Source organism: Paroedura picta, chromosome 5 (genome assembly GCF_049243985.1).
Source record: "Paroedura picta isolate Pp20150507F chromosome 5, Ppicta_v3.0, whole genome shotgun sequence".
In the NCBI taxonomy this organism is placed as follows: Eukaryota; Metazoa; Chordata; class Lepidosauria; order Squamata; family Gekkonidae; genus Paroedura; species Paroedura picta.
Genome location: NC_135373.1, coordinates 75,996,217 through 76,011,509, shown reverse-complemented (window position 1 = coordinate 76,011,509; position 15,293 = coordinate 75,996,217). Strand labels below are relative to the sequence as shown.

Genomic DNA, 15,293 nt, shown 5'->3' with positions numbered 1-15,293 from the left:
TCTGTGAAAGAACACTGGCATAATTTTATGGTTGGGGGTCACCACAACATGAGGAACTGTATTAAAGGGTCGTGGCATTAGGAAGGTTGAGAGCCACTGCTCTAGACCATCCTGGATTAAAGCAAGACCTGCTATGTCTGAACAGGGTGCCAAGGATGGCGGAGTTCTCTCGCATAAAGGCAGCCTGTGGAAGAAGCCTTTTGGCGTGTGCTGCGAGCGGCTCTCCTCCCCCCTTTTCCCTTGAACGCCTCTACCAGGCCGCGTCGCTGCCGCCGCGACTCTCCCAACCCTCCCCCATTCCCGCAGCCTCAGCAGGAGGGAAACCTGCTCTGGGTTGCAGCGGCCGCCGCCGCCGTCTGGGGTGCCGCGGCCTTGGCCTGTCTGCGGGCGGCTGCTGGTTGGCGACCGGGGGACACGTGAGGGAGAAGGCAGGGGGGCGAGGGAGGGAAGCGGGGGCGGCAGCGGGAGTTCCCCCGACAGCTGGAGGCTGCAGCCAGCCCTGGATCTTCGCAGCAACCGCGGCGGCTCCTCCTCCCTCCCCTTCTCTCTCTCTCTCTCCCGCCGCGTCCGCCGCTCGCGCCAGCCCCCGCCTCTCCTCTCGCTCCTCCTTATTGACAAATACACAAAGGGCCGTGCCGGGCTGGAGAGGCGTCTGGAGCCGGCATGGGAGACAAGAAGAGCCCCACAAGGTGAGGCCAGGGCAGGCCAGGCCAGGGAGGCCGCTGACGGCGAAAGGCCCGGGCGGCGGGGAGAGCGGCTCGGGGCCACAGAAGCGAGGGCGGGGGAGGGCCCGGGAGCTGGCGCGAAGTGGCGGCGGCGGCGGCGGCCGGGGAGCCGCGAGGCCCTGGCGAAGGAAGGGAAGGCGGGGGAGAAGAGAGCCAGCGCGGCGGTGTCTTGTTTTGTCTCTCAACCCTCCTGCTTTCCCCTTCCCCCTCCCCCTCCCGCCCCCTCCCTCTTTTGGGTAGGCCGAAGCGGCAGCCGAAACCGTCCTCCGACGAGGGCTATTGGGACTGCAGCGTGTGCACCTTCCGGAATAGCGCCGAGGCCTTCAAGTGCATGATGTGCGATGTGAGGAAGGGCACCTCCACCCGGTGAGTGAGTGAGTGCGTGAGTGAGTGAGTGCGGCGGGGGCGCTGACACCCCCCGGCCCGGGCGAAGCGGACGGGGAGGAGAGGGGAGGAAGAGCGCCTTCGGGCCAGGGAGAGGCGGCCTGGTCTGCCGCGGGGAAGAAGGAGCTGCGCGCCTCAGCCCAGCCACCGGCGCGGGCTTGTTTATTTATGGCACTTCTTCGGAGAGGGTGACAGTACAGCGTGGGTAGGCGGCGGGCAGCAGCTAGCTGCGTCTCGGTTCAGCCCTGCTCGTTTCCCCGGCTTTCGCCCCCGTCCGTCCATAAGCATTCTGCTGGCTGAGGAGGATTTTCCGTGAACTTAAAAATATAGCACGCTCCCGCTCCTTCCATACCTGCTGAGTCCATATTGCTAGCCAGGCAGTTAAGAAGATAGTCTTCATTCTCCACAGCCCCCCCCCTTTTCTGTGTGTCACTGTGTATAGCACAAATGGTTGAAGTGTTTGCCCTTTAAAAGGGGGGGGGGGTTTGCTCATGGGTTATAATGGTCTGTAGATTTTGGAATGCTTAAATTTACCAGGCAGTGAGTCCTACAAATTGTAAGGGAAAATATTTCTGTTTGAAGAAAGAATTGGATCAGATTTCTAATGTTACTTTGATTGCCTGCCTAGCTCCCACTGTAATTTCATTTACTGCCCATAAGGGGTGCAGTAAATGACTCTACAGTGTTAATGGTTTACAGTGGTGAATTATTATTCAGGGTCAGTGATATTGTTTTGTGAACATACATACATAATATTTATATTCATACTATTATTACTATTGTTTTATAAATACAGGTGATGAGCAGTCCTAACCACACATTTTTCTTTTTTAATTATTTGCTTATTAAAATACCCTTATCACAGGTGGTGTGTATAAAGGGAGGGAAAGGCTTTTATGGGTAGCTCCCCTGGGAGATTCCTGTCTGTAAAAGTACAAAAGTGTTTCCTTGGGAAGAATTGCCAGCAGATGCTGGAGTATAATCTTTGTGTGTGTAAACATCCCTAACTGGTAAGCCTTTGGAAGCAGCAGGGGACACATCTCAGCACTGTGCAACTGTGTGTCAGCAACCAATCAGCAGTGTGCTCTGGGGGCTGCTACCCAGTTAGCAAATATTTGTTTTCCACTGTGCCCCTTTTCTACTTCCTGTCCTGATGGTTATAAGTGAGGACATGCTGCCCTCCTCCCATAATCAGCCTTAGTAATGGCAGATGGTTCCTGTCACCAAGCCCCTATGCCAGCTGCTGCTCAGGTTATGCTCTTAGGATATTGTCCCTAAGGGCAGTGCCTTATTTCTCTATAGAAGCTGATGATAGCCAGCTCTGCTTCTTATCTATGACAACTCCCACTTACTAAGTCAAACCTGCTTCGAGCCACACAGCCAATCATGAGATTTTAGTCCCATCACAATGTAATGGCAACTTTGTAAAGTGTGTCTGGAATTGACATTTTAATAGATTTTATTATTAGTAAAATCCTCGGCCCATTTACAGTTGCCCTAAAAATGAATTGCACAAGGCATTAAATATGTACTTGTTAATAATTTCCTAGGTACTGGGATGTATGATCTGCAAATCAAAGTACATTGCATATCAGTATCAGTGGAAGAAGCATACTAAAGTAGCCAAGTGAAATCCTGCTATTAGTTGTACTTTTTTAAAGTGCTGGATTTCTTACTTTTAATGTAATGCCATTGATGCTTTTGTTCAGAGTCATTGGATAAGCACAGAAAATCAATTTTAAAACAGTTCTTTCAAAATCTAGTGCTGCAAATTAATGTGAATAGAACACTTCTCTTGTAATCCTCAGAACAATTGTTGTAAATGCTGTACTACTAAGCAGTAGATGTTCCCTCTTTCCAGTGAGTAGGGTCTGGACATAGAGTCAGGGCTGATATGTGGGCCCTGTCTGAACTCCCAAAACTCCGCAGAGCCTGAGACCGACAACAGGTCCCTCCTCAGACATCCTCTCCATGGCCTGAACCAGTCTGTCCTCTTTAAGGGCCTTAGCTAAGTTCCGTGCCTGCTATATTGTTTAAGATCACTGAAATTGTGTTGTTTGGATTGTTGTTGTATTTGTTTATGTTATATATTAATTTATTCCATGTATCCCCCATGTTGTATGTAAACCGCCCTGAGCCATATAGAGGGGTGGTATAGAAATAAAAATTAAATAAATAAGCGGGATAGGTGTAGATATACAAAGAGGTGGTCTCTGTAAATCCAAAGCTGTGAATGGTAAGCGAAAACACTTTTAATTGTGCCTGGAAGCAAGCTGGTAGCCAGTGTCATTGTTTCAACATTGGGAGGCTTAAGCATATTCAACTAGTATTCAGTGGGAAGTAGAGAGTGGCATTCTCTACTAGTGACAGCTTCCAATTTTTTTAAAGGCACCTCCTTAATGAATGCATTATTATAGTAAATTTGTGTAATTATAAAGGCATAGAATAGGTGTCTGAGGTCCCCTTCAAATAGCTGAATTAAAATGATACAGAGCACTTCTGGCAATGTTATCAAAAAACAGGGCAAACCTAGGAACAGTCCTAATGTTGGAACCTGTTCAAATAGGGATTGTTCAACCACACTTATTTACAGCCATGGCAACTTCATTCAAAGCCTAGAAATTCCATACCACTTCTCTGTTACTATGATTCAATTTCAGCTTGTTTAAACTCATCCACTGTACCATAGGTTTTCCTGTATGCTTTGTTAACAAAAAGTAAAGCTGAGTGTATCTATATAATGACATTCTGTTTTCAACTCTAAATGAATTCTCACTGGCTTCATACAGCTTTAGTGATCACATCAAATCTGTCAAAGACCTCCAGTCTGAACTGGCATGACCACACTCTGCTGGACTGAAAAGTGTTTAGAAGAAGTAACGACTGAGTAGCTTTGTAGCCCAATTGTATGCCAGTGTAATTGAGTTTAGTGAGGCTTTCTCCAAAGTAAATATGCATAATAATTTGTAATTGGAAGTTAGAGGGTAAGTAGGGTTTGCAGGTTGATTTCTATGAGAATGGATAGATTAATTTATAGGCACTATATCGTTGGAATTTAGCATATCTGATAAATTATAGTGCAATCCTAGGAACACTTTCCTGGGAGCAAGTCCCATTGAATTGAGTAGGATTCTGTGTAGATCTTCTTAGGATTGCTGTCTTGGAATATCAGTTTAATACATAGAGCAGTGAAGATGAAGAAAAGTTATGCTTAAGCTCTGTTTCTATAGTTTTCATCTATATTTCATGAGAATCTTTATTGCTTAAACATTATTATTTATTTATTTATTATTTATTATATTTATATATCGCCTTCCCCGAAGGGCGGTTTATATAGGAATGAGGAACAATACATAAAACAGTCTATAAACAAGTGAATGCCTTACAATAATAATACTAATAGTTGTAACCATATAACAATATAACAGTATAAATAATATAAATAATACAACAGTGCAGCAATGCAAACAGGTCCAGAGCATTGGTGGAATTCTGAGGGGGGGCACGGGGGGGAGCAGGGGCTCTTCAATCGCTGTTGTACATCTGACCTCAACCAAATGCCTGGCGGAAGAGCTCCTTTTTGCAGGCCCTGCGGAACTGTTTAAGCTCCGTCAGGGCCCTGATCTCCTCTGGGAGCTCATTCCACCAGGTAGGGGCCAGAACAGAGAATGCTCTGGCCCTGGTTGAGACCAGGCGGACTTCTTTAGGGCCAGGGATCCTTAGCTGGTTGGTGGCGGTAGAGCGCAGAGCTCTTTTGGGGGCAGAGGCAGGGAGGCGATCCCTCAGGTACCCTGGGCCCTGACAACATATGGCCTTGAAGGTAATTACCAGAACCTTTCGTCAGATCCGGAATTCAACTGGCAACCATTGGCAGTTGGCGGAGAATGGGCTGGATGTGAGACCTCCATGGTGTTGCTGTGAGGATCCTGGCCACTGCATTCTGAACCAGCTGTAGTTTCCAGGTTAAGGCTAAGGGCAGGCCTGCGTAGAGCGAGTTACACACCATCAAGGGCAGGCAGACGTGCTTCCTCACATGGGCTCTTCCTACCCAGCCACAGGACCTCCATCTTTGAAGGATTGAGCTTCAGACGACTCTGCTTAAGCCATCTCGTCACTGCTTCCAGGCACCTGGCTAATGCTTGTGGGAGAGAATCAGGGCGGCCATCCATCAGGAGGAAGATCTGGGTGTCATCTGCATATTGATGGCAACCCAGCCCAAACTCCATTTACCCCACATACATATTCTTAAATATTATCAGCTCTGCTACTAATTTTTTTAAAGAAAAATTAATATGTTAATGTGCTCCAGTGTCAGTCTTGGGCATAGATGATTAAATGCATGACCAGCATTGGCACACACATTCTGCAAGCACAGAAAAATACACAGGTCACCCTTGGAATATGTTTACATATTTACAGTAATGTATACATTGTAAACAAATAGTTTAATCTTGTTTAATGTTTTATATTCCCACTAGGGACAAAGCCTGTTGCATTCAGGAATACAATGGGCGCTAGATTGGGGGGTGGAGTAGAAGAACTCTGCGGATGGCCTCTCCCTCCCCCCAGGACCCGCAAAGGCTGCAGGGCCCTCAGGCACGTAACTCACGGCATGCAGCAGGGATCTGCAGCCTCTGTGCCTCAGAGGGAAGTGGAAGGAGTAGGAGGTAGTCAGGGGTGGGGAATGGAAGGCGATTGGCTGGCCGCTGGACAGACAGGCAAGCCAGTTGGAGGAGAAGGCTCTCAGGGGTGGGACAGCGCTAAGTGGCACTTAGGCCATGAGATCAGCTCCCCAAATCCTTTGCCAGAAATATATAGTGGTACAGATCATTTATAGTGCAGTTCTAGCATGTTTACTCAGTTTCCTAGTAAATCGATGTTCAAGGTTGTAGTGCTAGCTACATAATAAGGATTTTTCTTTCTACACTGAATGTCCCTGGGAACATTCAAATATTGGGTAAGTGACAGATTTTAAAATTACTTTCCTGGATCACAACATAATCAATCTAGTCTATTATTTTGTCTCCAACACCAACCAGTTAAGAATAATTTGGAAGTTTATAAACAGGTAATGGTAATTGCCTTAGGTTTAGCTGTTGACTTCTAGAATTTATCTTTGAACATGAAGATTCCTTTAGTTCTTTATGAATTTGACTGTTCCTTTAAAAAATTACTTGAGCTGGTGGTCACTATATCAGTAAGTTATTAATTACATGTGATATTGATTTATTATATTCTATACCCTGCCTTTCTTCTTAAGGGAGATTCAGAGCAGCTTCCATCAGCTTTTTAGTCACTCTACAGTCCTGTGAGGTAGATCCAGCTGAGAGTGTATGACTGACCCAAGGTCCCCCAGCAGCTTTCATAGCAGAGTGAAGGTTCCAAGCTACGTCTCCCAGATAATAGTCTGATTATTATATCATTTTGGCTTCTGGTGTGAAGAATATCATATTTTATTCTAAAACCCAAATTATCTTTTGTTTATGTGAATGCGTTCAACTGCACTCGTGCTGTAGAACGCATGGAAGTTAAAACTGACACTGAACTTCTGTTCTGTGTGAGGACGACAAACATTTTCTGCTCTTTTGTAATTGAGGTTCCGTGAAGCTATGCTTTCTTGAGCTGCTTAACTTTTTTTTTTTAGGACTGCCATTGCAGTTAGGTCTATTCTGTCGAATGAATATATTGTACTGTAAATTCCAACATGTTCTGAAATTCTGATTAAACATTTATGTAGCAGTGACTCCATATTCATAGTTGTCTGCATCCCAATCTGAAGTGAAAGTGAATTAGGGCTAAAAGAGCAAGGGCAATTGTAATTGTAAGGGCTGCACCAGTCATTGGAAGAGGAAAACAAGGCTATGGCTGATGCTGCAAGTAAGGGAGAAATATATTTTGTTATTCAGCTAAAAATTCTTTATGCATTTCGCCAACAGGCCTCTTCAAGGAAAGTCTTCCAGTGTTCCTTCAAGAAGAGTACAAGATCAGTATTGATCTTATACTCTTACTAGCTTCAAAGCCCGTTCCTAAGAACGGGCCTTGAAAGGGTCCCCTCCCCTGGCCAGGCAGTTTAAGGTGGCTTTGGGCTGCAGCTTGTAGCCGGATCAAGTGGGGTGGGTGGGGGCTGGCCCTTAGCAGGCAGCAGGCCAGGAGGCCCTCGTTAGCAGGCCCAGCCTAGCAGTCCAAGAGTCCCTCGTTAGCAGGCCCTTCACCCCAACTCTGTGGCCAGGGCCCTCTCCCCTTACCTGCTACTGGCTACAGGCACTGAGGTGCATCTGAGAGCAAAGAGGTTAGAGTCCAGGGACAGAGGGTGGCAGCTGCAGGAGCAGGGCTGGCTGCACCTTGATTGGTCCTATTCCAACTTGGACAGCCGGACACGTTCCACCCCTCAGGCTGTTTCACAAATATATAGAGGAATCATAGATAAGGATAAGAATTTTGAAAGATTAACATTCCCGTTAAGAAGTCTGTTGGCGAAGCACGTGGGGAATTTTCATCTCTGAGCTTGGTAGAGCCTACTTTGTAAGTGAACAGGGAATATAACTACAATTTTTGTATTACATGGTACATAAACTAAGGAAGAAACTATAATCTTGAGTTTTGAGAAAGTTACCTTTTTTAACATGCTTGTGTTCATAACGTGCCGTTATTTAATTTAAATGGGAACTTTGTAAACTTTATGCATATAGCATAGATTTTCACCAGGCAGTATAAATTCAGAAACACTGAAAAATATAAATTGGTAAAATAAAATTAAGTTTAGGGTTTATGAGAACTGGTTGTAAAATTTCAACAGTTTCAAAATGAAAGCAAAATAAAAAAATATCTACCATCCATCCAGCCATTTAATGTAAGATTTTTTTCTTAAATCTCAAGGTGAATTTTCCATGCCAAATTACAGATTAATGGGTCAAATAATGTTTAATGTACGAGACAGTATATTTAGACATTGTAGTAGTATACTGCCTTATATTTTTTCAGACTCTGGTTTTGTATCAGCTTCACAATATTTGGAGTTTGCCGTGTTAACTACACCGAAAATGATATACAGTAGATTTCATTTATCATGCGAAGATTTGGAATCTCATTATGTATCAAACTAAGCGTTGATTATCTTTCCTCTATGCCTGTATAATATGTCTCTGTGCTCAAACCAAACTTTGTCCAATAAAAATTGCTGTCAGTGGTTCAATAGGGAACAATCTGTGGCACAGTTGTTTTGACATGAAAGATCCCTGTATACCCTTGTTAGGCATGAAATTTGAATCCTCAATCATGAAGTCCTCTCTTGCCTTCTTAGTTCATATTTTCTTCTTCCTTCAGCCATTCATTGCATTGACAGGGAAAGGACTGCTTTGGGGAATATCTTCTTGGGAATCTATTTTGTATCAAAGCCAGGTTTATTGTATGTGTATGTGTATATAAATTATAGCTTCTAGTAGAGCTAAATTCAGAGGTAGTGATATATATATTGTTGTTTATTAATTTTGAAGCTGAAGGCTGCATCATACAGGATTTAAACATATTGGTCTTTGGGTCATAGAATAATATAATAGAATCATAGAGTTGGAAGGTGCCTCCAGTGTCATCTAGTCTAACGCCTTGCCCAATGCAGGAACACAACTACCTGCCCACCCACAGTGACCCCAGTTTCATGCCCAAGTGATCCCCCCACCAAAAATATCCAGAATCCAGCCTAGCCTGAAGGAAATTCACCTACCACCCCACATTTTATAGGAGTTGCTTTTGCAGTGTTAAAGTCTGAAGGATGTATCATCTGGGATAAACCATGGTTGCTGTGGTCAGTAATAGTCGCCATGGAGTGTCCTTTGATATCTGGTGTCCCAGTTTAGGAATTGGGGAATAAGATAAGCTTCAGAAATATGGAAATGCTGTAGAAGATTAATTAGTTTTTCATAGAAGTTGAAGGAATGACTTTAAAAATAAGCCAAATTTTAAATAGCTGGCCCACTTTTGTGTGTTAGAAAATGTGATTCTGGTCATGCTTGTTATATGTCTAAAATTCTCCGTCTACTTCATGTTGCATATGTATTTATTTGGTAGCCATGCATCACTCCAGAGCACATGTGAATATAGGTTAGTATCAGCTCTTTAGCAGCTATATTTACAGTTCTTTTGTAAATTTACATTTGAAAGACATTACATACTATCCATTTAAATCAGATTGAGCATAAATAGATCTTTCAGTACTGAAACCAAATGTGAGGTTTGAACATGAGAATATCAGTATACCGTAAAATGTATGGTGTCATAACTGCCAGATGATACAGTGGATGAATTCCCTTGCCATTATGCTTCTGAGGATAAATGCTTTCTGTGTGGAAGTGATAGCCTCAGATGGTTCCCAAAGGGCATTACTTTGCATTGTAAAATCATTGCCAAATATTGCAGTGTGCTTCATGGCAATCTGTTAAAACCTTCAGTGCTGAGGAATGTTAGCAATTATGTTCCCAGAAATTTGCCGTTTCAAATTATTGTGTATCTGTTAATATGTACATATTTGTTCAGTATGAGTGTATAAATTTGCTTTATTTTGAATTGTTGAGCTGAAATTATCATGGATAAAATTTACTGAAAAATAAAAATAAGTTTTAAAAGTAAAAATATGCGCATATGAAAATTTAACAACAAGCAGTCCTTTTAATTAAAGACGAATAACCTAATACTTTTGCAGAACATTTATCTATGGTGTTACAAAACTTTTGACATCACATCACCCCAGTTTTATAAGTCTTGCTTATTTACTTCCCTGAGGCATTTCTTTATTGAGATTAGATTTTAGAAGATTTTATAAAAATCTTATCAGATGCTTTTTGTTCCATCTTGTACTTACTAGTGCTATCCATCAATATTTAGGGCCAGCTCTATTTGTGCAAGACTGTCCATGGGGATATACGTTTGTATACCCATTTAACAGAAAGCAATACACAGCAAATGGATAATATGCTGCATTTATATTTTCATTCTAAGCAACATTACACCCTTCTAACCCCCTTAAATTCAGAGCATAGGATGGTACTGTTAGATATCCATTTGAACTGAACTACCTACTACAAAAAGAGATCTACTGGTGAATGCTGTTTACAGGTGAACACTTGTTTCTTTGGCAATATTGCTTTGCTCTGTCAATTGTGACATAAGAGACAGCTGCAATAAAATCTGGTGGCTGTTTCTGTCAGTGGTACTAATTCTTTGACCAAATATGAAAGTAATGCCTGTGGCAGAGCCAGGGCTGTTATAGCTTGATGACAACAGAAAAACAAATTTTGCAAATGTTAACAAATGATGTTTTGGGATACCTTTGTGCAAAAAAGGAATACACATAGAACATTAATGCAGACTAAGTAAAAGTATTTAATATATTCTGCCAGGAACAAGATTTTTACCTTGCCTTTCTACTTTTACAAGGCCATCAAGATGGCTAAGAAATTAAAACATATCAAAATATTGTCTTAAAATCCACTAAAACAGACACCAAATACACAATAAAGCAAGTTAAAACCAAAGCCTAAGATAAGTACAGAAGATAAAAACAACAGTCAAAACATTGTGGCGGAAGGAAGGAGATTATATGGATTGTGAAGGACGGAGATTAGGAATCATAGCTATAGTAAAGGGAAATGTTTAGAGTACTGAAATTATAATACTCTGTGTTCTAAACTTTTCCTGAACTGCAGATCTTCTTGCAAGTGTCTTCTCAAAATTAAGAGGGCTAGACACCATAGACAATAATAAAAAGAACAAAAGCAAGAATTTCTGTAGTGACTTGTTCTGCATTAGCTACCAGATTCTCCTTTCACATCAGTATATAAGGTAATGTGATGTGCCTTTCACATCAGTTTATCCAGTCTTGATTGCTCATCAGACTAAAATGAAATATACTTTTAAAAATAAATACTATGCAAGAGGAAAAGGGAGCTGAGATGACTAGAGTGAGTGTGGAGGAAGTCTTGTGATGAAACAATGAGAACATCATATAGGACAGGGGTAGTCAACCTGTGGTCCTCCAGATGTCCATGGACTACAATTCCCATGAGCCTCTGCTGGCGTTTGCTGGCAGGGGCTCATGGGAATTGTAGTCCATGGACATCTGGAGGACCACAGGTTTGACTACCTCTGATATAGGACACTTAAGAGTTCTGATGAGATGGTGATGAAGGCTGCTAAATTGTGTCTGCTAGCTCTCACCTGGAACAATTGTTTAGAGTAATTATGTATCTTACTGTCCTGGAAGGGGCATTCAATTAATAGTTAACTGGAGATCAGTTATGAGGAATTGTGAGCTTTTTCATGGATAAAATCTCATTGCTCCACTGCAACCTCTGCCAACTTTTGATACTGTAAATAAACTGGAGGCCCCTCGATTGCCTTTGGGGGATACGTTTGATGTCTTCAGACTGAAAGTTTTGATGACTGAAGTGGATAGGCTGCTGAACTCAGTGAGGCCAACCATATGCCCACTTGACTCCTGCCCTTCTTGGTTACTCAAGACAAGGAACGAGAGGATTGGGACTCCTATCCGGGACATTGTAAATCTCTCCCTATTGATGGGTGTTCCCAGAGGAGCTGAAGGAGGTAGTGGTTCAGCTGTTACTGAGGAAACCATCATTGGATCTGTGGGACTTGGCCAACTACCACACCATCTCACATCTTGTATTTCTGGGGAAGGTGGTAGAAAAGGCTGCTGCAGACCAAATTCTAGCATACCTAGATGAAGCTTCAGTCCTTGATCCTTACCAGTTTGGCTTCTGGCCTGGCCATGCAGGGAGACAGTTTTGGTTGTTCTAGTGGATGACCTCTAACACCAGCTGGATTGAGGTGAGTCGGCACTGCCTGTGCTGTTAGATCTCATAGCAGACTATGACTTAATTGACCATGAGGTTCTGGCTTGATGCTGAGACTGGAATTTGGGGGACAGCCCTTCACTAGCTGATCTTCTTTTTCCAGGGCCGTGTAATAGAAGGTTACTGTAGAAAAAGACAGCCCTGCTGCTGTGAACTCCCTTGCAGGATCCTGCAAAGCTGTCCCCCACACTATTCAACATCTTTATGCACCCTCTTGCCTGCCTTGAAATTTCTATTGTTAAATATATGACTAACAACATGGTAACATGCCATATTACCTATCAGTGTATCTCTGTACTGTGTTGTTGCTGTGCTATGCTTTATTCCTTTTTTGCTGTGCATCTATGCTTTTCATTCTTTGCTTCTTGAGTTCGTTGTCTTCTGACACCATAAGAGATTTGGCTAGCAGTAACTTTCCACTGGTGCAAACATATCATTATGTTAGCTTAGTACTGTGTTCTGATGCCACATGGGGACTTCGAATCAATCCTATCCAGCCCAGTGGGCATAATTCAAGGATAGGATTCTTTTGTTAATAATGCATGAGATGTTAATATTGGCATTTCCTTTTTGGCACTGCATGCTGCTGAACAGTACATCCTCTCTGATTCTCCCTTCTGTTAAATGCCATCTGAAAAATAGAGCAGTAGACGGTTTAAGGAAATTATCTTAAAAGGGCACTATGTAGTGCCTATTTTCCCGGTACTTGAACTGATATAGGGATCAAATGTGTTTTTTTATTTAGAAATTGATGTAGTTCTTTCCCCTTAAAATAATGCTGCTTAAGAAGTACTAATTGATAAATTTGGACTAAATACTTTATACATTTCTGGGCTCTTAAAATAAGTGTTGGAAATAGGAACATCAGAGATGCTAGAATTTATTTTTTACACATATTACATAAAACTGTCTTGCTAATATGGTTACATATTAGCTCAATATTCCATCATAAAGGTTGCTACCTCCTCTTTTTCATTAGGCTGCTGCTGACCTGAATTTATATACACAGGGCTTTTTATTTAAAGATCGGGTGCTCAGAAACAAATCATTGTAATATGTATTGATGCCATCTCTATTCCCATATCCATTTGAACAATTTAGTGACAACACCCATCTCATCTACATATTTTGTATAATATTTTATATATACTGTTTTGATAAGGAACTAGGAATGGTTAGTACACTCTAAAACAGATTAGCATTCTTTTAGAAGTCCCGTATATACTCGCATATAAGCCGAGGCACCTAATTTTACCGCAAAATGCTGGAAAATCTTATTGACTTGCATATGACCGTTTACGCACTGGAGGTTTCATGCTGGGCTGCAGGCTGGAGTTGTAGTCATGGCAGATTACCCCACCTCTTCCTGCACCACATGGGTGAGCATTTGGCATGAAACACCTCATCTGCCCCCAATTTATGCTGGGGCAGTGAAGCTGGGGCAGTGAAGCTCCCAGTGCGTAAATGTTCTATAAGCCAAGGCTGGTGTTTGGATAGTGGCTTTCCCCCCTTCCCCCTTGCCTTTTTATATCCAATCCTTCTTCATATCCAATTCCCTTCTTCTTAGCCGGGTGTTCTGTTCCTTCCACTTTCCATTCCTTCCTCTAGGGGCGATTCCTCCTTCTATTCTCTGCTCTCCCTCTGAGACAGAGGCTTCAGAGCTTCCTGCAGCAGCAGCATGTGCTAGCCTCGTTAAGGCAGTGAGGGGGGGAGGCAGAGACTGCTCTTCCCTTCCCTCCCACTTTCCCTCCTGGGCTTGTTGCGTCTCTTCCTGCATCTACTTCTTCAGTTAAGTATACTTGTCTCCCCCCCCCCTCCTGTATTGGGTGGCAGCTTTTTTTTATACCTGCATATAAGCTGAGGGGGACTTTTTCAGCTGTAAAAAACGACTGAAAAACTCTGCTTATATGTAAGTATATACGATACTTTTGTCAATTTCCTTACCCATTCTGATTCAGATCTCTTTTTTCTCAAATTTGTAGTAGGAATAATTGGATATAAGAGACCAGTTACCTTACAAATTCAATAAGAATCCATTGTAAGTTTTTCCTTGATGAAGGAGTATCTTAAATATTGTATGGGGACAAGTTCAGCATCATCATGAACATTTATTTTCTTGTTGCTACCCAAATATGACCTCTCATTTTTTAAATGTTCCATAGACATGTAAAACTCTTTAGTGGCTTGCCAAAATAATAAAAGGTATGCATATATGCATACTTACCAAGCATGTATGAAGTTTGGAAACAGTTGTGTTGCTTGATTGCAGTGAATATATGCTTTCCTGCATGCAAACTGTCTCCTGGGTTTGATGGAACGATAGCAGAGTTTTATCACTCTTTTAAGGAGATAGTAGTATTAGTTGTTTTGGTTCTATTAACCAGTATAATATCTGCACTTACTTTTCCCCCCAATCTCGATCTTGCCAAATTTCGACTGATCTGAACCCTGATCTTGCAACAGATCTGCAACTTCTTCCCAACTCTTTTGCATTTGAATCTGTCCAAATGCCAATTACGTTCTACTGCTCCACCTCACGCATAAAACAAAGGAAGTTGATTAGCATGCATTTTTACTAGTATGTCAACAGAATGCAAGAATTAATGTTGGTCTGCTTAAAAAAACAGTAATGGGGGGACAACAACAGACTTAAATGCATGACACTGTGATTTTCCATCCAGCACATTACCCACTGTGCCATATCAAAATCACATCAAAATCACATCAAAATCACAAGATGTCATAGTCCCATTGTATACGGCGCTGGTCAGACCACACCTGGAGTACTGTGTGCAGTGTGCAGTTCTGGAGGCCTCACTTCAAGAAGGACGTAGATAAAATTGAAAGGGTACAGAGGAGAGCGACGAAGATGATCTGGGGCCAAGGGACCAAGCCCTATGAAGATAGGTTGAGGGACTTGGGAATGTTCAGCCTGGAGAAAAGGAGGTTGAGAGGGGACATGATAGCCCTCTTTAAGTATTTGAAAGGTTGTCACTTGGAGGAGGGCAGGATGCTGTTTCTGCTGGCTGCAGAGGAGAGGACACGCAGTAATGGGTTTAAACTTCAAGTACAACGATATAGGCTAGATATCAGGAAAAAGTTTTTCACAGTCAGAGTAGTTCAGCAGTGGAATAGGCTGCCTAAGGAGGTGGTGAGCGCCCCCTCACTGGAAGTCTTCAATCAAAGGTTGGATACACACTTTTCTTGGATGCTTTAGGATGCTTAGGGCTAATCCTGCGTTGAGCAGGGGGTTGGACTAGATGGCCTGTATGGCCCCTTCCAACTCTATGATTCTATGATTCTATATGAAAAGTTAAGA

General features: G+C 42.6%; 1 protein-coding gene across 4 annotated transcripts in view; it reads left to right on the top strand.

The window, feature by feature from the left end:
• Positions 1-305: 305 nt before the first annotated feature.
• The window catches only part of YAF2 (YY1 associated factor 2), a 53,382-nt gene continuing 38,394 nt past the window's right edge, over positions 306-15,293 (top strand). The window contains exons 1-2 of one of the 4 annotated variants that reach the window (XM_077338574.1): positions 306-689; positions 966-1,091. In XM_077338574.1, coding sequence (XP_077194689.1) covers positions 664-689; positions 966-1,091 — 152 coding nt within the window. In that variant the 5' untranslated portion in view covers positions 306-663. The remainder of the gene's footprint in view (positions 690-965; positions 1,092-15,293) is intronic. The other 3 variants (XR_013231153.1, XM_077338575.1, XM_077338573.1) reach the window with 3 other exon arrangements.